Genomic DNA, 27,666 nt, shown 5'->3' on the forward strand with positions numbered 1-27,666 from the left:
AACATAGCAACCCAAATAAGGAGATTGGCTGAGGGCTGCTGTGTGAGTGAGTGTGTACAGCGGGCCAAGACATTCTTTAGAAAGGCCTTGTATGAGTGTTTTGATTGGGTGGAGTGGGGGGGGGGGGGTGTCTGGTGAGGTGAGGGGGATAGTGTGTTGAGTGCAGGGTGGGAGGGATGGAGGAGAGGAGAGGGGGTCATCGGAGATTACACTCAGGTTTACTTGGGCGTTTAAAGTATTGACGGCAGCCCTAGGCTTGAGTCTGCATCCCTCTGTGCTGCGCGTGCTCCCTTGCTCTCTCTCACTCCCTCGCTCTCCCTCGCTCTCCCTCGCTCTCCCTCGTTTCTACCTCTGTTTGTCTCTCTATCCCTCTGACTCTTGTGGACGCAGGTTCCAGTGGAGGTTGCTCCAGTACTGAACAGGACAGACTCTGTCTCACACTACAGGGGTGACATCTCAACTTTCTCAGCTGCATTTCTCATCTCAGTGAGCACACTCTAACCAAGCACCATGGAGGCCATCAAGAAGAAGATGCAGATGCTGAAGCTGGACAAGGAGAACGCCATCGACCGCGCAGAGCAGGCCGAGACCGATAAGAAGGCAGCGGAGGACAAGTGCAAACAGGTGAGTTCAGAATGATGGAGAGAAGGACACATGCTGATGGATCTATGGACCATACACTAGACACAGTCAAATTGCACACTCTTAGAAAAAAAAAGGGTTCCGAAAGGTTCTGTGCCTGTCCTCATATGAGACCCCATTTTTAGTTCCAGGTAGAACTCTTTTGGGTTTCATGTAAAAAAGGGTTTTACACGGAAGCCGAAAGGGTTCTACCTGGAACCAAAGGGGTTCTGCAAAGGGTTCTCCTACGGGGACAGCCGAAAAACCCTTTTATGTTGTACGGAGTTGGATGATGATGATGCTCAAACTCAAGCCGTGTACAGGCTCTGATGTTATGTCTCATACTGCCCAGACTCTGTAAGCCAACCTCAGCATTTATTCCATACCAGACATATTTCCGAGGAAATGAGGCGTAAACACATCACACAGTTTATTTAATTAATCCCAGGCATTATGTTTGATTAAAGTATGGACCTAAATCAAAGATTGACATTGTTAGCCATTTATTGTTAGTGAATTTTAAAAGAAGATGTAAGACCAAGTCAATCAAAGTTGATGAAAATGGATGAAATAATCAAATGAAGCAAAATGAAAGCATATTGAAGATGATGCTTCATGGAGTGAGAGTGTACAGTATGCCTACAATGGCTTGAGCTGACAGAGCAAAGCCTGGTTTGAAAGTGTGAATGTCGGCATAAATCAACAAACGACTCATGGACGCTATGAAACCTGAGGACGCTGACCTCTGAGGCAAGTTTCCTTCCCAACAGCCCACAGCAACCTTGGGAGGGAAAGAGGACAGGATGACATCTCCTTCAATGGACCACACACATTACCACTTGGACTTGACAAGAGGAATAAAACAGAGCTACAGTTGAAATCAGAAGTTTACATACACTTAGGTTGGAGTCATTAAAACTTGTTTTTCAACCACTCCACACATTTCTTGTTAACAAACTATAGTTTTGGCAAGTCGGTTAGGACATCTACTTTGTGCTTGACACAAGTAATTTTTCCAACAATTGTTTACAGACAGATTATTTAACTTAAATTTCACTGTATCACAATTCCAGTGGGTCAGAAGTTTACATACACTAAGTTGACTGTGCCTTTAAACAGCTTGGAAAAGTCCAGAAAACTCAGGAAGGAGACACGTTCTGTCTCCTAGAGTTGAACGTACTTTAGTGCAAAAAGTGCAAATCAATCCCAGAAGAACAGCAAAGGACCTTGTGAAGATGCTGGAGGAAACAGGTACAAAAGTATCTATATCCACAGTAAAACAAGTCCTATATTGACATAACCTGAAAGGCAGCTCAGCAAGGAAGAAGCCACTGCTCCAAAACCGCCATAAAAACGCCAGACTACGGTTTGCAACTGCACATGGGAACAAAGATCGTACTTTTTGGAGAAATGTCCTCTGGTCTGATGAAACAAAAATATAACTGTTTGGCCATAGTGACCATCGTTACGTTTGGAGGAAAAAGGGGGAGGCTTGCAGGCCAAAGAACACCATCCCAAACGTGAAGCACGGGGGTGGCAGCATCATGTTGTGGGGGTGCTTTGCTGCAGGAGGGACTGGTGCACTTCACAAAATAGATGGCATCATGAGGATGGAAAATTACGTGGATATATTGAAGCAACATCTCAAGACATCAGTCAGGAAGTTAAAGCTTCGTCACAAATGGGTCTTCCAAATGGACAATGATCCCAAGCACAATTCCAAAGTTGTGGCAAAATGGCTTAAGGAAAACAAAGTCAAGGTATTGGAGTGGCCATCACAAAGCCCTGAACTGAATCCCATAGAAAATGTATGAGCAGAAATGAAGAAGCATGTGTGAGCAAGGAGGCCTACAAACCTGAGTCAGTTACACCAGCTCTGTCAGGAGGAATGGGTCTAAATTCACCCAACTTATTGTTTGGATGCTTGTGGAAGGCTATCCGAAACGTTTGACCCAAGTTAAACAATTTAAAGGCAATGCTACCAAATACTAATTGAGTGTATGTAAACTTCTGACCGACTGGGAATGTGATGAAATAAATAAAAGCTGAAGTAAATCATTCTCTCTACTATATTATTCTGATGTTTCACATTCTTAAAATAAAGTGGTGATCCTAACTGACCTAAGACAGAGAATTTATACTAGGATTAAATGTATTTGGCTAAGATGTATGTAAACTTCCGAATTCAACTGTACATCAGCTGCTGCCTATATAACCCATCAGTTTAGCTGATAGTTTTTGCATCCAACAGAATTCAGCACATCATATAAAGATTTGTATTTCTATTATTATTTGTATTATATTCAGCGTTGTTGGGAAGGGCCGTAAGTAAGCATTTCACTGTTAGTCTACACCTGTTGTTTACGACGCATGTGACAATAACATTTGATTTGATTCATGGTGATCTGAGTACTACATCCCCCCACGCTTGGACTAAAGTGATTGCCAACTGAAAAAAGGACAAATAGGGGCTGAATGCAGCATTACTGGGATATGTCTTGATTGACGGTCTGTTTTCAGCAAGGCTCGCCCCAAAATCAAGATATTTGGTCCAACAATCCCAACCTCTACAGCCACTGAGACCCAGGTGCCAGAGCCTATTCACACTGAGAATAGAGCTTTGTGATGGGGCTCTGGCTGGGGTCCACTGGTAGACCAAGGGCATCTGTATGGTCGTCCATCCAAATGCCTGACAGGTGTCTCCACCTGGATAGCAGCTGTATTTTTAGACAGAGGAGAGATAGGCTGTCTGGAATCCAGTGGGATTATCAGGAGGCTGTGCATGCCAACGCTCTTGTTATTACTGACTAAAAATAAACTCCGCTTTCAACACCCCGAAGGAAGTCATCATGCACTTTATAGACTTATCATCTCATCACTGTTACTTTGAGCAGATGATCAATCCATCAGCAGAATTGTTATAATTTTAAAGGCATTAATTTTCCTCTGTAACATTTTCCCATCCCATGCTAGAGGGGTGTATAATGGCACCCATGCGGGTGTCTGCTAAATAGGTCCCTGAATAACAAGATGGATTGGTCCTGTAAAGTTCACTGAACACAAACATCTAACAAAGTCATTTATTAAATTTAACCTTTATTTAACTTGGCAAGTCAGTTAAGAACAAATTGTTATTTACAATGACGGCCTATGCTGGGCCAATAGTGCACCACCCTATAGGACTCCCAATCACAGCCAGTTGTGATACAGCCTGGATTCAAACCAGGGTGTCTGTAGTGACACCTCTAGCAGTGAGATGCAGTGCCTTAGATCACCGCGCCACTCGGGAGCCCTGGTAAATGAAAACGCACACCCTGGAGGAATTTGAAGAATTCTTCAAGATACTTTCTTGTTTAACTTTGATTGGGCTGTAATTTAAGAAGAGTAAAATAGGTTACTATAATACTGAAAGAAGAAAAGACACTGTGTGTGTGAGAGAGCTAACGAGTGTGTGTGTGTGTGTGTGTGTGTGTGTGTGTGTGTGTGTGTGTGTGTGTGTGTGTGTGTGTGTGTGTGTGTGTGTGTGTGTGTGTGTGTGTGTGTGTGTGTGTGTGTGTGTGTGTGTGTGAGAGAGACAGAGAGAGAGAGAGAGAGAGAGAGAGAGAGAGAGAGAGAGAGAGAGAGAGAGAGAGAGAGAGAGAGAGAGAGAGAGAGAGAGAGAGAGAGAGAGAGAGAGAGAGAGGGGGGGAGAGAGGGAGAGGGAGAGCGAGAGAGAGGGAGGGAGAGGGAGAGGGAGGGAGAGAGAAAGAGGGGTGGGGGTGAGTTAACTGTGTGTACTTTTAACTAACAAACACCTGTCCTGCTCTAGCTGGAAGACGAGCTGCTGAGCCTGCAGAAGAATTTGAAGGGGACTGAAGATGAGTTGGACAAATACTCTGAGGCCCTCAAAGATGCCCAGGAGAAACTGGAACAGTCTGAGAAGACCGCCGCAGACGTGAGTAGGCACCAAAGCCTCTGGGTAGAGCCCCTATAACACACCCACTGGGTAGTGATTGGAGGGAGGGGACTAGGAGGAGGTTGGAGGTATGGGTTAAGTATGTTTGAGGCACACCTGAGCTAATACCCTCATTAACCAAGCCACAGGCCCCCCAGTTCCTGTCATATGTTTAGGTTTGTTTAGAAAATGTAGAAACTAAGAATAACGGCTAAGAATAACGGGCTAATATTGCTTATTTGGGGAACGGTAATGTAATGTAATAGTCCAACTATAACACAGGTTCTCTGTTATGAACAGTCCCTATTACCAAGGCTTTATTATTTAGTTAGATAATTGTTACAGTATTGAGCATTAGTGGAATGGCTCCCACCTGTTGGGACTGAGCCTTCACCCAGTCCCTTCACTATCACCAAGGGCTCGAATACACCAATAGCGTTTGCCTACCGAGAGTACTTGTGAATCGAGTGGAGACCAATGTCAACAGCATAGTGAGCGATCGGTAGGCGGAAGGGAGATCCACATTCCTGTGCAACTTGTGTGACCCTTAAGAGGCCTTAACACCAAAACCAAATATGGCCACTGTTGTACCAGCACAGATCATTATTTTGAATGGGAATATCCATTCTACATATTCTAGTTCTATAGCTGGCCAGTTGCCCCAGTGCCAGTACCAGCTGTGAGTGTGCTTTGATCAGGCCTATCTGCTGGGGAGGAGATCAGATAGTGTGTTCACATTCCTGTGCACCCAGTCCTGAAAGATGAGCTCACTAACACCCCATACACACTCCACCTAAACACAGTAGCACTGGTTAACAGACAGTAATGCTGATAAACCCTGCATAGTGATTATTGCATGGCTGGTCAGCTGCTGTAAAGGGGGTATCCCTACACCTTCTCTGTACTGCACTGTCCAGCTGTACTTACAGGCTTAGGCTTCATTTCAAAGTGTCATATAGAATTAAGGGTGTATTTGTCATACTTAGCCACAATCTTATTTTAATCAATAGCCATTCAATTATACAAAATGTACAGATTTTCATCAGAAGATTTTGACACAAGCAGCTGTCAGATAGGACGACACTGTCTGTTTTGCCTGTGGCTAAATTATGTTATCCTGCGTTCGTCCTCAGATATTATCACTCACACCAAACACAGCAGGCCTGGTGCCTGGGATCTGCAAGCAGACAGACAGAACAAATTACCATACATATTTATACAATAAACAATATAAGATAACCAACATAATGATTATCATCAGGATTTTGGGGAGGGGGAAGCTGATCCTAGATCAGTGCCTAGGGGGAACTCCAACCTGAAGCGTGTGGTATGTCCTACACTCTTAGAAAAATAGGTGCTATCTAGAGCCTAAAAGGGGTTCCTCGGCTGTCTCCATAGGAGAACCCTTTAAAGAACCCTTTTGGGTTCCAGGTAGAACCATTTTGGGTTCCATGTAGAACCCTTTATTATTATTATTTCTATATGGAACCGAAAAAGGTTCTAACTGGATCCCAAAATGGTTCTACGTGGAACCAAAAAGGGTTCTCCTATGGGACAGCCGAAGAACCCTGTTGGAACACTTTTTCTAAGAGTGTAGGTCTGTGTCTTTGGGGCATGCTACATTATGAGGGAGTGGGCTGTAGTGAATAGGGGGCTGGTGGTAGTTCATTGCAGGCCTGTTACTGATAAGGGCTGTGGAGCAGCAGGGGAGAGCAGGCTCCAATAGCTGAGTAGCAGTCCCAGAATGTCAGGAATGCAGCTAAAGCAAACAGAAAGGCCCACACAGTCCTGTGTCTAATGAAATCAATGCTCCAAGCTTTTCTGGTGGGCAAATCACACTGGCATTTACAGAGCTGGAGCTGTATCGACCACATTTCCACAACAGACACTCACTCAAGACACCATAAATCAAAACCTGCTTATTCTATCTGCTGGTTGGAGTATATACAGACAACTGAATCATAAGTATTGCTTTGTGTATTGGCACCCACACACATATGAGATATTTAACAATAAAGTTACAGTAGCCAATACAAATAGGCATCTCCAGAACTACACTAACACACCACAACATACAGTAGCGTGTTGTCAGGAAAACAACCTCTCACGCAACGTCAACAAAACAAAGGAAATTATCGTGGACTTCAGGAAACAGCAGAGGTGGCATCCCCCCATCCACATCGAGGGGACAGTAGTGGAGAAGGTGGAAAGTTTTAAGTTCCTCGGTGTACACATTATGGACAAACTGAAATAGTCCACCCACACAGATAGTGTGGTGAAGAAGGCGCAACAGCGCCTCTTCAACCTCAGGAGGCTGAAGAAATGTGGCTTGTCACCTAATACCCTCACAAACCTTTACAGATGCACAATTGAAAGCATCCTGTCGGGCTGTATCACCGCCTGGTACAACAACTGCTTCCTCCTCAACCGCAAGGTGCAGTCTGCACAACGCATCACCAGGGGCGAGCTACCTGCCCTCCAGGACACCTACAGCACCCGATGTCACAGGAAGGTCAAAAGATAATCAAGGACAACAACCACCCGAGCCACTGCCTGTTCACCACGCTACCATCCAGAAGGCGAGGTCAGTGCAGGTGCATCAAAGCTGGGATCAAGGCCATCAGACTGTTAAACAGCCATCACTAGCACAGAGAGGCTGCTGCCTACATACAGACTCAATTAATTGGCCACTTTAATAAATGGATCACTGGTCGCTTTAAATAATTCCACTTGAATAATGTTTACATATCTTACATTACTCATCTCATACATATATACTGTATTTTATACCATCTATTGCATCTTCCCTATGCCACTCGGTCATCGCTCATCCATATATTTATATGTACATATTCTTATTCCATCCTTTTAGATTTGTGTGTATTAGGTAGTTGTTGTGGAATGTTAGATTACTTGTTGGATATTACTGCACTCTCGGAACTAGAAGCACAAGCATTTTCCTACACTCACATTAACATCTGCTCACCATGTATATGTGACCAATTCAATTGGATTTGAGTATAGGCTAAAAAATCTAACACTTTGGACTTTGATCTGGACAACTGTTGATAAAACCTGGATTTTTTGGTACACTGTAACATATACTATATAGCATCATAAGAATTAAGTGTTCAGTTTAATCTCTTTAAGGTCAAGGATCCTTTCCCTGTCAGAGAGGGGATCTATTTTTTAGGCAGTTAAAAGTGTTACATTTAGCCTCATGTTTGCTGTACTGGATTTCCCCTGTAACGTGACTCCTTGTTCTTTTGTTACTGAACTGAAGCCCTGAATTTGAAGAACATTCGTTGAACAACTGTTGACTTACATACGGCTTTGTAGGCTATGCACTGTGTTGATGTCTCATCATTTAAGCTGTTCATTGAAATTTCATTGAAAGTTCCCTTCGTCTACACCCCCTCAAGCATCACGCAACCAGGACCGGCACGCCCTGCCTACCCTGGAACCGTGACCTCATCGGAATCACACTTCTCTGGGTTGGAGGAGTACACATTAACTTTCCTCATCACTCCTGCCATTTTATCTGCCTTTCAAAACTGGAACGCTGCGCTTCGCTAATGCGTTCATCCATATTACATTCCAAATTAGATATTTTAATACTTTTGTGAAGCCATTCGTAGGCTGAAGCTGAACTAAAGAAACATTTCGGGAAACACCTGGATAGCCTACTGCTTTGGTTTATACAACTTTAATTTTTCCACTTGAGATTTCTATTCGGCTCTTTCGGGTCCATTCCAAAGACTTTGAATACCTATATTAGCCTATATCCTGTTTCGAATAGACTAAAGCAGCTTTTACCACAATATTTAATTTTTATATACCAAAAGTGTTATTTTTAACCAAATAGTACGACAATGGCAGGTTTGAATTCTTTGGAAGCTGTGAAGAGAAAGATCCAGTGTTTGCAACAGCAAGCGGACGACGCAGAAGACCGGACCCAGGTTTTACAGAGAGAACTGGATGGGGAACGAGAACTCCGGGAGAAAGTGAGACAATAGAATACTTCTCTTTTCCCTCTCTCTGTCTATTCCCTTTGGAAACGTCTTTTACCTGTCCTTCCCCCCCTGACCAATTCTGCCATGTTCACTACGACAGAACAGTGTTACGTTCAGTGATAGTGTGGTAAAGCCACGTGAATTAATTGATCTGCCGGTAGTGATGAAGACATACAATGCATGGCGTTGGTCTCCCAAAAGAAACAGGATAATCATTCTCGGAGGTGTTATAAAAGTAGGAATCATCCATCTTTGTCTTAGACAGTCCTCTTTTGACATATTTCATAGCATGAATATATGATCTTCTTCTCGTTTTGGACATTGTCACGTGTACTTTTCGTTATAAAGGGAGTAAGCTGTAAGTAGGCTACTTCATTAGTATTACATCTTAAGGCCTAATTTGGGTTTGTATAAGTGCAATGCTACTAAGTGTTAGTAGCCTATAGGTAAACCAGGGTACTTCTGGAGGGCCAGTTCAAACTTAGCTGGATGGTTTCAAAAGTATTTCACACACGGTTCCTTTTTAAATGTGCCTAGGGGATCTGAATCATCAAACATAATATGATGATATTTCCAATATAAGTATTAAATGGCTTGTTGCATTATGCAATATTAGATTTTGACTGAGAGTGAATGAGTGAGGGAGGGAGGGAGAGAGAGAGATTGGCGAAAGAATGAGTGTGAGAAAGGCAGAGAGAGTTGTGGAGTTACTGCTCAGTAGAATGGGAGGCAGTCTTGACATGTTGTGTATGGTAAAATACTTGATTATGTATGTAGAGAGCGTATGGAGGCTACCATTTGCATACTTGTAGGAGGCCCGGATGAGAGAATTAGAGAGAGAAAGCTCAGGTCTTTCCTGGAAAGGCAGCAGAGGTGAGGTAATGAGAGGATCTGGCTAAAGGAAGTGTTTCCCCTTCATTTCAGAGGAACCTATTGCAGGGAGCAAAGAAAGAGAGATGTGAAATGGATGGAATTGTCCTCCATGAGAAGCCCAGGATGTCAATGTCCCAGACCACTGGCATCTTGGGAGTTGTTGTCAGCTTAGGCCTTGTGGGGAGGCAGCGTTCACTGATATATGGTGATAAACAAAGAAGAGACTTGCTTCCTAGACTTGCTTTCAATGAGAATGACAGATCTATAGCTCATAGTTCTATGTGAATTTGGTCAGGTCGCTCAAAAGGTTACATATTGCATCCCTTGAATTAACCCCAAGCCCCCAAACTGGTTGCGATTGAGATCTGCCATTCATTCACAGTTTACTGAGACACAGACTGTCTTAACATCATTTCAGTCGTCTCAGCTTCAAAGCATAAGAACACGTACCTCTTAAACTCAAGCTATTTGTCTGTGTTCAAGGATGAAAAGACTTGAAGTGGTTGACTGAGCACTTGTGTAGCAACCTTATGGGAGTATGGGCCCATGTGTGAGTAATTGGCGCAGAGCAGGATGATTTCTTGGCACAACAAACCCTTTCATTGCAACATGGTGCACAAAAGAGGGAACATTGGTGTGCCTTTGAGGTAATGAATCGTCTTTTGAATAGTTAAAGCGGGGAGATTCTTTTGGCATCAAACAAATTCCTTGACGTTAATTTGGTGTGAAGTGGTATTCTTGTCTTTCAAGGCATTACTTGACTTCACACAACACCCTCAGCTTTTGTTGAATCACCATTGAAAGATTAAATTAAGGAACGTGTGAGGAGCAAAGTGTGCACCGTTTACATTCTTCTGGATATTCAGGTCAGCAGTTCTCACAGTTTAGTTTAGAGATGATTTGAGGTAAGATCTATTTTCCATTCATGTCGATGAGAAGGATGGTTGCCACCCACTGGGCACAGACACCAATTCACATCTATTCCACGTCGGTTAAATGTAATTTCTTTGAAATAATGTGGAAACGACGTTGATTCAACCAGTGTGTGGCCAGTGAGTAGATATAGCCCAGGCTCTGCTAACTCCATTCCCAGCCGAGCCAAGCCTCTTCCTGGAGGGAATACCTCTGGCTCGATATAGACCTTTTTTTGCCAAACCACAGATCTAGGATCAGATTACCCTACCCCCAGTCCCAGTCTTAACCATTAGAGGGATGAAACAGTATCTGACCCAATATCAGTGGTTAGAGACGCAGCTTCTCTACTCCCTGCCCCTGAGGAACATCCCCAGGATACTGCCTATCTGCCAGCTCCACTCCGACACTTCCTGTGCTTCAGTCCAGATCAGCAGGAAGATAAGCAGATGCTGGACATTTCTCCCAGGCTTGGGCTCTATGATACAGACACATCCTGATGATGCGAAGGGTCAAGACAACCCAGTTGCTATTTGAAGATGGCCGCTGTTGCTGAAAGTATCTCTCACCGCTACTTTTTTTTCTTTGAAATACCCCCCAAATAATCCCTTCTTATACGAGTCTTGTTGTCTGTCCCTCTCACCAAGCTTTAAATTACATTTGTTTGCTTACATCCGTATGCTTTTGACAGCCACGTAAACATACAGCAGCCTGCAGTGAATGCCGAATAGGCCTAGATCTGTTGACTGGCCTGTCTGGTAATTGGCTAGTGGTTTCCTGCCCCTAATAGCACCAGGATGAATTGCATGCTATGGAAAGAATTACTTCCTTGTTCCACTGGATTCTTTTTTCTCTTTGGACTTTCTCTATGGGGAATATCACGACTTTCCTCATTTAACTTCAACAGTCGTGCATTTTGGCATTAATTGAAGTTCCATGGGGCACTCCCATGAGCCTTCGAAGTACAGTATTTGAGGGAGTGGATCAGGGATGCAGTGGCGGGTAAACGCGCGTAAACTTTTACGCCGTTTACGCACTTTTTCTGTTGTTGTGAAATAGCGTTTACTCACCTTTTTTTATTTAGTTAATTATCGTTTGCCTACTTCTTATTGTGTTCCCAGCGTTGATTAATACTCAGAACACGGATATTCTATATGGGGTCCCCTGAAATGTACATGGAGTCCATTGAGAGAGTCTGTAACCTTATCAAACTTGTGTCTCTTCAAATGGGTATAGAGTACATTTTAGAGGCAAACTAAGGGCCCTTTACACTGGTGCACTTAAGCAGTTTACAATACAGAATTGCAGTGCTGCTCACATGAGATACTAATAACATGAACATGATTTTTTTTTTTAAACACCACATTTCAATATAAACATCTCCGCATCCTATTTTTTTCTTTACTTTTCTAGCGTCCAAATTGACTATTTTGGGAGGGATTATCTTTATGTGCATCATGTGGAATTTTTACCACTGAAAATGACATTAGGCTTCCCCTATAGACATGCATGAAAATTCAATCAAACAATACAGTTCTAAAAATGTAATATGCTTTGGTTTATATCGGTGGTTGTTCGTCTTATCTCGATCACCCACTGGAGTTGATATTTTACCACTACATCGCTGGAGTGGATGTTGTCTTATACTTACTTACAGTGTTGACCAGGGGTCCCACTGGCTGCCATGCGTAGTGACAGGCCTAAGCTTGTCCACTGCTTTAGAGTTGTGGGAGGGGGTCACCATGATATATAGACCAGTAATTAGTTTTACTAGCGGAATGTTTACTTGACCTGATGGCACTTAACTCTCTGGTCTCTGCTGTCAGCAAGGCTCAAAGATTTAAGACCCAATTGAGCTCTTGCATCCTTATTTGCATGCATACCCACACTACTGTGGACCCTACTGAAGCTCAGGCCTTTGGTTTTACCCATGTTCTAAAACTCATATACGAATCGGTGAGCAGTGAGCAGTCTCCACTATAAAGCTGGCTTAAGTCTGGATGAAGAATGGAGCAGGGTCTGAATGTGGCTGAAATAGGATGGAGTCGTCCTCTCTATTGATTCAGCATCCTATTTGCATTGAAAAGGCGTGAGGAGCTGCATTAGAAGCATGTGCCTGATGTTTAATAGCCTCTCTTTACATATCTCATTCTCCTCCTGACATGCCTGCTTATATGAGGCTGTCTTTGCATGTCAAGTCTTTGCATGTCAAGTCTTTGCTAACAGATGGGATCTCACCAGGACTGGATCAGCATATAACATAGTGCCTGCCTGGAACACTTCCATAGAAACCCAAGCCTTATGCTCTTCATTACCCCACCATCCTCAAATTAAGCAATTATTACATTCCTGATGTCTCACTTCCTTGTGCTGTAGCCCTCCTTCCCTCTCAATGCCTATGACTCAACAGGATGAGTGCAACAACAGGAATGTAGAATGAATGGCATGTCTCACCTCCTTGGTCCTTTGTGGCTCAGTTCAAGTACCCCTCGCTGCGGCACATAGAGCGGGGTGGGGTCGGCCGTGGGGCTGACCCCATCCACAACACATTGTTTTTGGTTGGAGGCGCATTTGCATTCCACCGCGTTCGTGACGTTTGTTCAGCAACACAACCTAGCCTGCGTAGTTATACGTCAGCACGTACATGCAGCTACTGATCAGCTAGATTTCCACTCTAGCTCTAGCTAGCTGGAGAGCATTATAACTAGGTTTACAGAGTCAGTCACAACTGTCACATCACATGTTTACAGAGTCCATCACAATAAAAAACATTCGTTTCTAAAACATTTTGGGTAATAAATTTGGTTGCCTGTAAATACTTTTTGAAGCATGTTTATGGTGCTATAGCAATTCACTTTTCACACTTTGAAAATGTTTGTTTACTCCATTGCTATGGTCACCATTGGCTGTCATCCTCTGTGTGCGTGCGTGAGCGCGTGTGTGAATGCACTAGAGTTAGTGCTATCCGGTATCCTTGGGACATCCCTACTATAAACCCTAACTTTAACCCATACCCTTACGTTAACCGTAACCCTTACCTAACCCTAACCTTAACGGTCATGTTTAGTCAAAATCATTTTTTTTCTTCATGAAATTGGATGATATTTGGATGAAACCAGTTCAAAGTATGATGACCAAAGTATAACAAAGTACTGGTGCTTCTACAATGGTAAGGTTTGATCATAAAGATACTGGTCCCTTCCCCCATGTCAAACACTTCGATTCAGGATTATTAAGGGGAGGGGGGTTACTCTTATTATAATACACCAATGGTAAATGATATTGTCTTACCTAATTTAAATAATTACAGCCTTGTGACCAACATTGGAGAAGGTGTGTTTTGTAGAGGGGCGTGGTTAATATAGCTAGATAGCTACTCAACTGCTGCCAAAATGTGACTGTAGGCTGTCAGGAAATATAATTAGAATTTTACACTATTCATCTATGGCAAAGATACTTATATGTTTCCCATTTCATGTGTCTGGTGTTAGCTACTTAATGGCTAGCTAGGTCTTCAGCCACCATGGAACAAAAGGGAGGAGGGTTGTTCAAAACTCTGATGCAGTTGTCATGTCAACACCGCATCACAAGAAATATGCCAAATTTCAATGTTGTTTCAGTTGCTTTGTGTTTCACCAAATTTGCTTGAGATGATTTTAGTGCAACACTGTTCACTGCATCCAAGTTTTCTTGACATAGGCGTTTCAAATAGCTGTCAGTCAAGGCGAGCTCATGATTATAAGCCCCCCAAATCAGGCTCTTTAAAAAAGAACTTCCTGGTCGTTAGCCATGAGAAAAATTAATTTGAATTAAAATTAAAATTTGAGCATTTCAACCCCCCCCAAAAAATATATTCTAGGTGATATTTTAATCACCCAAAAGGCTATTTTACACAGAATCAGAATGACTGATCGGGACCTTTTAACCGTTACCAGAACCATTTTACATTTCATCTTCAATAGGTCAGAGTCGGGAAGTCCAAAGGATTCTGGATAGCACGGACCAAGGCACTAGCCGCTTTGACAAGAGGGACAAGCGTGTACCAGAGCCATGTATTTAGATGAATAAATGCATGCCTCTGGTGGGTACCAGGCATACCCAACTCCACTCATCGCTTGTATGTATGGAAAGAACTCTTAAGCAAAGATGGTTTAGTTTGAAAACTCTGGCATAAGTATGAATATGGTAGTAGTAGTCTTGGTCCTGGTTGAATAGCACAGAGCGTCTGCTCTTTTCATAAAGTATGGTCCTTTGCCTCCACAAATAAAAATATGTGGTGTGCTGGTCCGGGCCCGCCCGGTTCCATGAGCCACAGCGGGTGGTAAGAGCGTGGCGCTAGAGACGCCAGGGTCTTGGGTTCGATTTCCGCTGGGGACATCAATGCGAAAATGTATTTAGGCACTGTATAAGTCGCTTTGGCAAAAAGAAAGTGCGAAATTATATAGCCAATCCCTGTCGTCTATTGCTCGGAATTGACATAATTGTGGCAATTGAAAAGGCTCTGGTGTTGATATAAAGTATCTTGAAGTTATATTGGCAGCATAAAGAAAGCCAGTCGTGTGGCCAAAGAGAGGGAGATACCACTGTGTGCAGAGCGGGGGACAAAGGGAGTGATTCAGCGATTCAGCACTCCAGATGCTGGGCTAACAACATCAAGCTTATTCTAGTGAGCTGCGGGCGCTCATTGAGGATGCTGTGTCAGTGTGTAATTAGTGTCAGTAGGGTGTCGTTGTGTCATCAGCTGCCAAGCTTCAAACAGCCTCCATATAACATAACACATTCAGCTGGTACCGCAGATATATTGTTGCTACCGACCTGCAAGGAGTCTTTCCTGACCAATATAACTTGGGTTTTCAGTTTTTCTTGATCTGGCCATGGGATCAGATAAAAACCTCCCGTTCCTAGTTATAGACTGTAACGTTAACTGAGGTTGCGCGTTTTTCCTGACCAGGAAACACTCCTGGCCCTAGCCATAGCTACTGAGAGACTTTTCATTCTGAACACATTATTGTTGATAGCTATATTAAGTGTCATCATGACGTAATATTAGACATGTCATTAATGTAGTCTGTTTAGTTTCTCACCAGACATTTCCTATCGTCATTCGTAATAGGGGGCGGCAGGTAGCTTAGTGGTTAGAGCATTGGACTAGTAACCGGAAAGTTGCTAGATCAAATCCCCGAGCTGGCAATATACAAATATGTCGTTCTACCCCCTGAATATGGCGGTTAACCCACTGTTCCTAGGCCGTCATTGTAAATAAGAATTTGTTTTTGACTGACTTGCCTGGTTAAAATTATAATAATAATTGAATCGGCTTAGTTTATATGAGGAAGAACAAACAGAGCACGTCCTTGTAGCTTGGTATCTTTCCTTTTCCTGAATCCCAGATGGTTTAATTTAAGCATTGTTTTCTGTGTCTGTCCTTGTGTGATTGTGTGCGCGCAAGTGTGCGCGCAAGTGTGTGTGTGTGTGTGTGTGTGTGTGTGTGTGTGTGTGTGTGTGATTGCTCTCAAACATCTTCCTGGCACTGCACCACAAACATTCTTGTGAGTATGTTTTACCATATAAGGCGTGCAGGCAGCTGGAGAATGCTGGGTGACTAAGGAAGGGGCATGGCTAGGGAAAGAGAGAAAGAGGGAGAGCGAACTCTCCTCTGACCCTGAACTGACAGAGAAAGAAAGAGGGGAAGGAGGAAGGAGAGGGTTGGCTTCCTGTTCCTTTTCTACCTTTTACCCCCTTGAAACTTATTCCACTTCCTTTCCCTCAAAAAGGGTCATTACATTTCGTCTAAAACGTTTAATGTGTAACAGGAATGTACTCATGTACTGTATATGGTGAACCTGTAAGCTGTTATGTCAGCTTATTGGAAATGTGTTGCATACTTTTCTTTGTGGTACTTTTCAAGTCTCCACAGAGTATTCATTAGCGACAATCCATAATGACATGGGCCTGGGCCATAGATAAGTGACTGTGTAGCTGAACTAACAACAACGAAATGCCTCTCCCATCCAACCCTGAGAGACTTCAGTTGTTGAATGCCAGTATCTACCATCATCATGCATCTCACAGAAGAATGCCTGGTTCCCTCCACATGGCTGAATGAATTACCTTCGGCAGCATGAAGGGACATACTGCCTAGATGGATAAGCATGTTTTAAAACCCACAGAGTTCTGTCTGAGGGAGATTTCCCTACATCTTAATCGAAGACATTTCACTGTACTTGTGCACGTCACATTAAAAACGTAAGAACTTGAAAGTCTGATGTTCGATCGCCATTACAAACTATTACCTCAACACTATTGCGCATTTTTTTATGTGGTAAATCCCCTGGTAGTCATGTTTCTATGCTGCTGATATTTTGACTACAGCCGTTAAACTGTTCTGGAAGCTAGCTCTGTTGCTAACTGCCTGCCTGTCTGTATCTGGACCTGTTTTACAGCCGCATACCGACCTGCATACCTAACTGACCTGCGCTCATGAATAGAATGTTTGTTTATGGAGGAATTCTCCAGATTGTTATTTCCTGGGTGAAGTAATGTCTATGGTTTGTATTTTCTTTCAAACTGTCTGACAGTTGATCTGATATCGATAAAATCCCATAAAGAAGTCAGGGAACAATACATTATCCACAATGATTAATTTTGTGGTCAATTTATGCAACAGTATTCACTTTCTGGAAAATCGGTCATTGGATTCAATGGATTCAATTGGCTTTTAGCTGGCTGGCTGTTGTTATATCAACCTTCATTTAACAGACATTTCCTGCCCTCCTCCACTGTCTCTTTGCAGGCTTCTGTCGTAACTAGGGAAAGACGGAGAGAGAGAGAGAGAGCGAGAGAGCGAGAGGGAGGATGGGTGGGGTGTCAGTCAGGCCTGAAAGAGAGGGAGAGATCAAGAGAAAGCAAAAGAGAGGCATAGAATGGAGAGTGCTGACTAACCACCGTCCCTGAGCAGAGCAGGAAGCCATGTCTCTCTCCCACAGTCAGCCCTGAGCAGAGCAGGAAGCCATGTCTCTCTCCCACAGTCAGCCCAGAGCAGAGCAGGAAGCCATGTCTCTCTCCCACAGTCAGCCCTGAGCAGGGCAGGAAGCCATGTCTCTCTCCCACAGTCAGCCCAGAGCAGAGCAGGAAGCCATGTCTCTCTCCCACAGTCAGCCCTGAGCAGAGCAGGAAGCCATGTCTCTCTCCCACAGTCAGCCCAGAGCAGAGCAGGAAGCCATGTCTCTCTCCCACAGTCATCCCAGAGCAGAGCAGGAAGCCATGTCTCTCTCCCACAGTCAGCCCAGAGCAGAGCAGGAAGCCACGTCTCTCTCCCACAGTCAGCCCAGAGCAGAGCAGGAAGCCACATCTCTCTCCCACAGTCAGCCCAGAGCAGAGTAGGAAGCCAAGTCTCTCTCCCACAGTCAGCCCAGAGCAGAGTTGGAATATCCAGCCCATGAGAAAATGGAATGGAATGGCACTAACTCTGCACAAATAGCTCCTAATTACCCTTTTTCCCTGTGCTCTGTTAGCTCCCTCTCCAACTGGAAACATCCCTCTCTGTGGCCCTTTTATTCCAGGCCCTAGCCCTAACGTGTGTTTTACTGGCCTCTGAGACAGCATCTCTAGCAGGCAGGCCTCATGTTCAGTCCTCACACCCATGGTAACTACCTGACTGAAAGACTGACTGGCTGGAGATAGGACCAAGTGATAGAGGGCAGTGGAGGGCAGCTCCCTTTGTCAACACGCCTTGTAATTAGGAGGAGAGTAACTGCAGGTTATGTAAAATGGGTCTGGTCATGGTCAGCCAGAGGCAGGCCTGCGGGTGCTGTACTGAACTGTGGGATAAGTAGTAGTAGGGCCTGAGTGAGTCGGAGTTTGCTGGAGAACTTCCATTGTACTGGTCTGGAGTCAGTTCGCTGGGAGGTGGATATGCTTATGGACTAAATAAATGTTTGCTTTTCTGTCTGCTTTCTACAACGTGGATTGTTTATCGAGTGAAGAGCATCCAATTTAGTACAACAGCGTTACGATGCGAGTGTGACCCTGATATCTGTCTAACTTTTGACCCCTCTTCCCCCTCTTCTCCCAGGCGGAGGGTGATGTGGCGGGTCTGAACCGCAGGATCCAGCTAGTGGAGGAGGAGTTGGACCGGGCCCAGGAGAGGCTGTCTACCGCGCTGCAGAAACTGGAGGAGGCAGAGAAGGCCGCAGATGAGAGCGAGAGGTCAGCACCAGCCAGCCACAGAACCTGATGGATTTATAATCTTTCATTTGACAGCATATTTATATGCCCTATTTTCCTGCTAATTTGAGGCCTGTTGGATAGTACCAGGCACATGCAGCTTCCTTTGAAGGTTCTTTATCGTTATAAGGTTTGTTGCTATGTGCTTTGCTAGCAAATGACAAGCCCCTCCAATAGCGTAGTGAAAGCGCGCTATTTCCCAGACAGCCATCTTGATTGTGTAAAACGATTCAATGTGCCTCCGTGTTGGATGAGCTATCTAAATGACAGTTGAAATTGAGTGTGTCTTGGGTGTTGCTGACATCGCTGTGTGTCCTGTCCAATCAGAGGAATGAAGGTGATAGAGAACAGAGCCTCTAAGGACGAGGAGAAGATGGAGATCCAGGAGATGCAGCTGAAGGAGGCCAAGCACATCGCTGAGGAGGCCGACCGTAAATACGAGGAGGTGAGATGTCATATAGTCCCATAGAGATTGTCCTGTCTGCAGTTCTACACCAACCGTCTATTCACCCATCCGTAGTGTTTTCATACTCTTCTCCCATTCACTCCTCTTCCTTTTCATATTCCTTTTGCTCTTACTGTTCACTCATACAGTTGGCTCTGTCTACCTTAGGTGGCCCGTAAGCTGGTGATCTTGGAGGGAGAGCTGGAGAGAGCTGAGGAGAGGGCAGAGGTCTCAGAACTGTAAGTGCAGCACAGTCCGCCTATTACGCTGGAATGACAAAGGGGAATTGGGGGTTAGGACCTCTGTGATGGGGTCTCTTATCCTCCTATTTAGAAATAGATGAGTCAAAGACTAAGGTTTGTAAGGAGTTTCATAACACTTTTTTTAAATTAACATTTAAAAAACAGTGTCTAGTTAAAAACGGGGATTTTCTGCCATAAGCTAAAATGGACATCAGTAACTTGAAGTTTTTTCCAGGCTTGTGTAGCTATTACGATGTCAAAGCAAAATACTTTTCTTCCTTTCTCCCCCTGTAGTAAATGCAGTGACCTGGAGGAGGAGTTGAAAAATGTGACCAACAACCTCAAGTCCCTAGAAGCCTCGTCTGAGAAGGTCAGTGTGCATACTATGACATCATACAAGTAAATGCAGTCAACTGCTGATAAGTGAACGTTGGATAAGTGCGGTGTAGATCACCAGTCACAATTCAAAATACATGATTTGAACTTATTCTGGATATCTGCATGTTCAGGGTTAGTTCACCCACTTAAGGGCTGTCCCGAGTCTTTGTATCTATCAGGAGTTGACTCGACAAGGCTGATGTGAAAGCAGAGTAGTTTAGAGTATAATCACTGCCTGCCACACTTTTACCTTCACAGACGTCAGAGCCAAGACCCTGTTATCAACCGGACAAACTGGACGTTGATTTCTTTATGATAATGTTGATGACGCATGACGGCGTAATAGTCCTAAACCAGCACAGATTTGTCTCTGCGTTCCGACCCAGCCGCTCTAGTGCCAGTCACGCCACATGATTCCACCTTAGCCACTTAAGCAGTTGCCCTGTGCTGATTAAATCAATGTCCTTCTCTTTGGCATCGCAGCACAATGTGTTCCTTATACCAACACAGCCAGTTTGATCACACCTGAAGAGTTGTGTTACAACTAAGCATGGTTGACACACAGTCCTGCAAGACCATCATTCTCTGTGCACTTTCATGCTAATATGTCTGCATCTGTCTTGGGAGTTCAGGCATGTTCAAGAGTTCAGAGATTGTCTGTAACAGACTTGTATTTTGACAGTACTCAGAAAAAGAGGACAAGTATGAGGAGGAGATCAAGGTTCTTAGTGACAAGCTGAAGGAGGTAAGGAACTGCTGGCATCTGATTCTTCTTAATTCATACAGTAGTAAACCAATTTGCTCCATGTCAAAGATGGCGTCTTGTTCTGACTGTTCTGACCCTCCTCTGTGTCCCCCAGGCCGAGACTCGTGCAGAGTTTGCAGAGAGGACTGTGGCCAAACTCGAAAAGTCCATCGACGACCTGGAAGGTATGAGTGCTTTGTTTAAGAAACTGTTGCAAACTGCTCTATGGCAATATAGAAGAGAAAGTCAACTTATCTTATTGCAGAGCAACTTACTGTAAGTTAGACATATTTCATGGCATGATATTAAACTATATTTGGAAAGAACCATTTTATCATTGTCTTTAGTAGAAACCCAGACCTGTAAACCTGGGTATCTCTAACAAGAATAACATACAGGGATTATAATTATTGTTTGGATAAACTTTTTTACTATTATGGATAGATTTGTACCTTTAATTTGTTCACTCTTTATGCAATGCACACTGCAGAGAACCCCGGAAGAAGAATTATCACTGAATTACCACAGTGAATTACTGTAATGTTTGTTTATGTGTCAATTGATCACATAAGGGATGGGTTGCCAATTGGCGATTTGACACAAAAATAAAATGTCATTAATTTCATCCATACAGTAGTATATCAGGCAAGAGAGGCCACAGTTTACCATATACATTTCTCCCAGGGAGACGTTCCAATTTATTACATTACTAAAGATGTCAAAGCTTGTTCAGGAATCCTCGATGGATGTAGTTTCCTAGGTCAAGAGGTGTGGTTATTTAATCCTCTCCGTGAGCAAAGAAACATCATCTTAATATACACAGTTCCATTTTGTGATAACGTTTCACGTTGACACGGTCCCAGCTAGGGTTTTGTGTTTCAACTAGCTGGAAATATTTCTCTAGAAGAAATGGTACCTTGCCAAACGTATGGAAACTTCTCCGACAAGCTAATAAAACACACTGCTGTGGTCTCAAGTGTAAAGAAATATGTAGGCCACTTCTCTACTAACCGGCAAAACGCCGGCTTCCAAAGAGAACCACTTTTTGTGTCTGCTGTCTGCACAAAGGACAAAGTATGCTCAAATTCCTTTTAGATCAGCATATTTGTCCCTAAAGCCACATGGAGTGGGTTTACCGGTATGAAGTACTTTGATGAAAACCTTTTAAATGAGCTTAATTGCATAAGGTAGTCACCTCCTGCCCATAAAAAAAGATTTGCAACCACATTTTTTATTTTTAAATGCTCACAGGTAGACAAACATCTTATCTTTCTGGCATCTTCTGTTCTTAAATGTTTATACTGTATGAATTTTCTCTTCTGCAACCAGTGACCTGTCCTCTATTTCTCTTCCCTCTCTTTTTGCTGCTATTTCTTTTCTCATTCCATCCTCCACCTCTCTCTGCTACTGCTGCTTCCCTTGGGCCTTACCTGCACTACTTCCTGCTGCGCTTTGACCTCCAGATGAACTGTACGCTCAGAAGCTGAAGTACAAGGCAATCAGCGAGGAGCTGGACCATGCCCTCAATGACATGACCTCCTTGTAGATGTCTCTTCCTGTCTGTCTCATGCTGCCTCTAGGGTGTCTGTCCTCTCACCCTTCCCACTGTAGGCCTACTGTGTCCCAGGGTTCGCTTCCAGAAACACAGGCTGTTCTCTGTGCCTTATGTCCATCTCACTGCAAATGAAACTCATTAAAAGCCTAATCTTTCCTACATCTAAACCAGCCTTTCTTCTTGAATTAAATGTTTCAATGTTTCAAAACAGCTGTTTTAAGAAGGTGAGAATTTATGGAGTGACGTATGCATTCACGTTGAGTGTCGCTCACCTCTTTTGCATAAATGTCACACAACTGTGTATCTCTTGACTAACACACTCCTGGTTGTGGTTGCAGTTTAAGTATTTGAGGTGTGTTCACAGCAACGTGTTTTAAAAAGTGTGCATTTTGCTTACAGCTCATAAGATCGGAAATGTCCAGTGGCTTTGTCTTTTAAGTTCAGTTCAACAAATTGCTTTCAATAGACTGTCACTGTACATAGTTGCTGAATAGAGACAGACTTCGCCATCATCCATTTTATGCATGCAAATCTGCCTTTTGTTTTGGGGTAGGGTTCTTTGGTGTGGTTGGGGTTTGCATATGGAACAACTTAACATGACCACAGCAGTTATGTTAAACAGCTGTTGGGACATACGGTATAAGAATCGCTTTGGCGTCAGTGTAGACTATTGTTTACCAAACCTAAGGAGAATGAATGAATATGAATCAACTTTATGATGCTCCTGTCCTGTGTGGTTTCACTCAATTATTCTTCAATATGTCATTCTTTTTTGTTTTCCAGAAAAATTAGCAGGTGCCAAAGAAGAGAACTTGGGGATGCATCAAGTCCTGGACCAAACACTGCAAGAGCTCAACAGCTTATAAACATGATGAAGAAGATGGAAAGGATAAAAGTCTTGCAACATTCCATAAATATTCAATTTCGTTCCACATTTCCAGCTGTAAAGTCTTATTCCCAGGGAAAGGGGATTAACTTAAATACTTGTACCCTTAATTTTCTCTTCTCTTTTTAAGTCACAACTTTCTCTCTCTCTCTTTAAGAGAAATGCATTCCAAATCACCAGCTTCCTCGAATCCCGATTCTTATGTTTACAGCATTTTGTTTCATGGAACTTTGAGATTATAGACCAGCATTAAAGTACAATGGATTATGACCATATTTACAAACAGTCTTATATTCAGGCCAATTAGTAAAGAATAGAAATATGACAATTAATATCTGAAGTGTGTACTCCAAGAGCATGTTTTTGAAATAGGTCTTGTGAAATGGTCTTCATTTTACGTATGATTCATGAGCTCCACCTCGAGGTCTTATGTGAACAGTTTACAGGAATCAGCTTTACTGTCCATGCACCCATCGACATGGTCATGTTTTATGCATTCACAATGTGTGTGACCATATTCACAGGTTGGACTGTGCCTTTTCAGAATGAGCCAATATCCTACCTTTTGGTGTGCTTGCGTGTGTTAACATGGTCGTTGAGACTAAAGGATGACTCAAGGAAAGTGTGGTGAACATGTCTGTGGTGCTACTTGTGGTGGTAAAATACTATGACCGACAGTCAGGTGGAGGGTTTGCCAAAGCCAAACTCAAAATGCTTTTGATGTGAAAAGAGCCTCATGCAAATCCTTTAAAGAACTGCATCCCATCCTGACTTAACCTATAATCTGCATGGTTAAAGTGCCACCATATGCTGACATACAGCTTTATAGCACCTCCTTTCCACTATTCCAGCTCTACATTTGACTGCCTGAGCCTTGGATGTAAAATCACATTCCTGGTATTAAATGTGGTGGTAGCATATGCAGTAAACGTTATGCCAAATAAGCACCACTGGAGCCTCAATCAAGGTAATACAACATGGATACTTATTGTATATAGTAGAATAATGTTAGTTATTGAGAAGATGTATTGCTCCAGTTTTTCACCACTTTCCGGCAGGGGAACTCTCGAAACCAAAGAATACACATACCAGAGAAGATGAACCCTCAAATGTTTTTTATTGTTGTCTGTGAAGGTGATCATGGCTTCTCATCCGTGGCCCGTGAAAACAGCTCATTTGACTTGAGTCTGTGTTGAAATGTTTCATTCACCTTTCCCTCTTTCAATCTAATAAATTTTTACAAAACAAAGTAACCTGGTTTAAGCAATTATTTATTTGATGATTTACTAAAAAAAATATACATTTCATACACATACAGAGGGAGACTATTTCAACTTATATTATATCATATTATTCCTATTCAATATGAAAAGAAGACATATTGTAGCTGAACATTAATCTCCTTGTATTTTGTGTGAAATACATCACAATAAGATCAAAACACTCAGATCAAAACACTCAATCAGCTCAGCTAAATATACCCATTCCAATCAACATAATGTAAGCTAAAATTAAGACTGAACAGTCAGAATCATTCATGGTCCACCTTCCACGACTATCAGAGTTGAAAGCTCACAACTGTAACCTCAGTGTTGCTTTCTTCTGAACGAGCAGCCTGGACAGAGGCGAGAAAGAGGAGTTGAAGTTCACAATCAGTAGACATTCAATAGAGCTCTAAACTGATATAGTGTGCGTCGATGCTACTGTATAAGTTCAGGCTCTTGAGCAATGTGATTGTACAACGTCTTACCCTCAGTGAGGCGACATTTACCCCCTCTGGGCTGGCACAGGACGAAGGAGCAGCCGCCACAGGGCACCACTCTCTGGGCATGACTGAACACTGTGGTGATCCTGTAGCAGCCTGGAATAAACGGGGAAACAAAGATGTTTTTCTGTTCCCTTATATTTTATTTATCTGTTATTTTACCAGATAAGTTGACTTAGAACACATTCTCATTTACAGCAACAACCTGGAGAATAGTTACAGGGGAGAGGAGGGGGAAGAATGAGCCAATTGTAAACTGGGGATTATTAGGTGACCGTGAATGGTTTGAGGGCCAGATTAGACATTTTAGCCAGGACACCGGTGTTAACACCCCTACTCTTACAATAAGTGCCATGGGATCTTTAATGACCTCAGAGAGTCAGGACACCTGTTTAACATCCCAATCCGAAAGACAGCACCCTACACAGGGCAGTGTCCCCAATCACTTCCCTGGGGCATTGGGATTTTTTTTTTTTGATCAGAGGAAAGAGTGCCTCCTACTGGCCCTCCAACACCACTTCCAGCAGCATCTGGTCTCCCATCCAGGGACTGACCAAGACCAACCCTGCTTAACTTCAGAAGCATGCCAGCAGTGGTATGCAGGGTGGTATGCTGCTGAAAATGAAAACATTCATATGTTTTCATTAAAGTGATAGTTCGGGATTTTGGCAATTCCACCCAGAGTCAGATGAGCTCATGGATACCATTTGTATGCAGCTGCGTAGTTTGAAGGAAGCTGCTAACTAGCGTTAGCGCAATGACTGGCATGCTAGCTGTTCCTGTAGATTTTGTCATTGCGCAACGCAAAAAGATACATAAAAATGGTATCCACAAGTTCATCTGACTCTGGGGAAGTAGCTAAAGGGCCTCATTGCCAAAATCCCAATATATCCCTTTAATAAAGCCTTTGTAAATGCTTTATTTTCATGCTTCATTTATTTGTTGTAAATTATAATTATTTTAGATAATAATGTTATTAGAATAATAATGTGAACACCATTTTTATTTATTTTATTTTTATTTAACCAGGCAAGTCAGTTAAGAACAAATTCTTATTTACAATGACGGCCTAGGAACAGTTGGTCAACTGCCTTGTACAGGGGCAGAACGACAGATTTTTATCATATCAGCTCGGGGATTTTATCTAGCAACCTTTCGGTTACTGGCCCAACGCTCTAACCACTAGGCAGCCCGCCGCCCTGTACATACATATGTACATACATACACATAGTTTATCAATGGAGTATGGTAAATAGTGATGGTGGGGAAATAGTTACATATCATTATATTATTTTGCAAGACATACAGTATCCATACATTGACTCCAAGTAGAGGGCTGCGCGTCCTGACAGAGATCATTGTGGAGCATCGTCATTTTCCATGCTGTGGGCAGGAGCGGCCAGTCAGACAGACAATTTTGGGATGAAAATTGTTTTTTTTTGGGCGCGCATATTATTAGGAAACTATTGTCTTTTTGCTTTGTATGCATTAGCCTGGGCCTACCTACTGTATTAAAAGCAACCTTTTGGGGCATTATTCACACACTCAGAATTCACTGCTTCCAAGTTCAATGGCCTACCTCTCCTCTCTAGTTTACTACAGTGTCTGTGAATAAATATTGGTAATGGAAAGAAGTGTCAGGCCCTCAACCAATGAGAGTCGAGGTACAATCAAACAATTAGATCCTCATTGAAAAGGTAAAGGCTCAAGGCGCACACAGGCTATGGTGAGCAAGCGTTGTGCTTTTTCATTTTCTGTACCAAAACTCCGGTATTGTTCATCCAATAGCTCGTTCCCAGTCTTCTTTCTATAGTGAGACAACATGTTTCCAACACATTTATTTCCATGACTAATCAAAAATCATTTTCTCATGGTCTCTCTGCAGCAGATATATAGTGAGCAATATTTGGACCATCAAATCGCAATAAAATATCAGTATGGAAGTGCAATGCATATACAGAATCGTGAGAATTACAATGCATATCGTATCGGCACATATGTATTGTGATAATATCATATTGTGAGGTCCCTGGCAATTCCCAGCCCTAATGGTAAATCGCAAACTTGGGAAGTTGTACATCCTTAATACTCACCTGGGCATTTTACATCCATGAAGTAGGAGTTGGGACTCTGAACCAACCTCTTCTTCTTGTGTCTTTGCCTCTCAGCCACCAAAGTAGGGTGCATTAGGTCCTTAGCGAGCTGCAATACGGATTAATGTGTAAATATATGACTGTACAGTTTATACATTAAGATCCATAGAAAGATATAAACACAGATTAGAAGGGAAATCGTTGGTTATAATAACATTTGATATAACTGTATGGTTTTTATGTAAATAAGTCAAGGGCGCCCTCTCATGTCTGATACAAAAACTTCAGCAGAGCTATTTTTGAGGCATGCCCAGACATGTATCCCATTCCCGGGACAAGCCCCACTATTTAATTTGTTTATGACATGTGGTGAAAAAGTAATCAATCGTCATACTTGAATAAAAGTACAATTCTATACATCAAATTCCTTGTATTAAGCAAACAGCACGATTTTTTAAACTTACGGACAGACAGTAACACTCCAACACAAGACAACATTTACAAACAGTATGTGTTTAGTGAGTCCACCAGATAAGAGGCAGAAGGGATGACAAAACGTTATATTGATAGGTGCGTGAATTGGACCATATTGCTGTCCTGTCTGAGCATTCGAAATGTAACGAGTACTTTTGGGTATATATTTTTACTAAAGTACTTTACACCAATGAAAGCAAGGCCTACAATAAAGAATTAGGCCTACAGTATTTGACTGGCTATTCCAATGGTGTAAACACGATAACGGTATATGTGGCTACTTCTCACATGAGCAAAGAAAAAACACTTACCGACATTGCTTCTCTTGGTTATTGTTATTTCACTGGCACTGTACTTTGATAACAAGATTATCGCACGGCTTTCAGACTGTACACTGATATTGTTGTCGTGAATGTGAAACTGATAAGTTGTAAAACTGTATAAAGGTTGAGATCATATAATGGGTGGGATCACATCTTAATGGGTGGGACATTGACTGCAAAC

General features: G+C 42.8%; 2 protein-coding genes across 5 annotated transcripts; one reads left to right on the top strand and one right to left on the bottom strand.

Moving 5' to 3' along the window:
- Positions 1 to 257: 257 nt before the first annotated feature.
- LOC118388865 (tropomyosin alpha-4 chain) lies at positions 258 to 24,083 on the top strand. Of its 4 annotated transcripts, none has more exons than XM_035778416.2 (9): positions 258 to 624; positions 4,430 to 4,555; positions 18,428 to 18,561; positions 18,907 to 19,024; positions 19,193 to 19,263; positions 19,561 to 19,636; positions 20,327 to 20,389; positions 20,505 to 20,574; positions 22,728 to 24,083. In XM_035778416.2, the coding sequence occupies exons 1-9, from the start codon at positions 511 to 513 to the stop codon at positions 22,808 to 22,810; spliced, it is 855 nt and encodes a 284-aa protein (XP_035634309.1). In that variant the 5' UTR covers positions 258 to 510; the 3' UTR covers positions 22,811 to 24,083. The 4 variants fall into 4 exon arrangements, with proteins under 4 accessions (XP_035634309.1, XP_035634300.1, XP_035634325.1 ...); XM_035778407.2 differs by lacking the exon at positions 22,728 to 24,083 and adding an exon at positions 21,853 to 22,111 and having other exon boundaries at positions 262 to 624; XM_035778432.2 differs by lacking the exons at positions 258 to 624; positions 4,430 to 4,555 and adding an exon at positions 8,072 to 8,559.
- LOC118388888 (40S ribosomal protein S27-like) lies at positions 24,084 to 27,642 on the bottom strand. The gene is made up of 4 exons (XM_035778457.2): positions 27,474 to 27,642; positions 26,689 to 26,797; positions 24,581 to 24,691; positions 24,084 to 24,445 (listed from the first exon to the last, which is right to left on the bottom strand). Exons 1-4 carry the CDS (start codon positions 27,477 to 27,479, stop codon positions 24,417 to 24,419), a joined length of 255 nt encoding a protein of 84 aa, XP_035634350.1. The 5' UTR covers positions 27,480 to 27,642; the 3' UTR covers positions 24,084 to 24,416.
- Between the last annotated feature and the right edge of the window lie 24 nt (positions 27,643 to 27,666).

Source organism: Oncorhynchus keta, chromosome 1 (genome assembly GCF_023373465.1).
Source record: "Oncorhynchus keta strain PuntledgeMale-10-30-2019 chromosome 1, Oket_V2, whole genome shotgun sequence".
Classification (NCBI taxonomy): Eukaryota; Metazoa; Chordata; class Actinopteri; order Salmoniformes; family Salmonidae; genus Oncorhynchus; species Oncorhynchus keta.

Excerpts from the sequence above, each read along its gene's own strand:
- LOC118388865 (XM_035778416.2), top strand. The coding sequence starts at position 511 with ATGGAGGCCATCAAGAAGAAGATGCAGATGCTGAAGCTGGACAAGGAG. Across the intron at positions 19,025-19,192 it reads CCGACCGTAAATACGAGGAG|GTGGCCCGTAAGCTGGTGAT; the intron begins GTGAGATGTCAT and ends TGTCTACCTTAG. Across the intron at positions 19,264-19,560 it reads AGGGCAGAGGTCTCAGAACT|TAAATGCAGTGACCTGGAGG; the intron begins GTAAGTGCAGCA and ends CTCCCCCTGTAG.
- LOC118388888 (XM_035778457.2), bottom strand. Across the intron at positions 24,692-26,688 it reads CATGGATGTAAAATGCCCAG|GCTGCTACAGGATCACCACA; the intron begins GTGAGTATTAAG and ends CGTTTATTCCAG. Across the intron at positions 24,446-24,580 it reads TAAATGTCGCCTCACTGAGG|GCTGCTCGTTCAGAAGAAAG; the intron begins GTAAGACGTTGT and ends GCCTCTGTCCAG.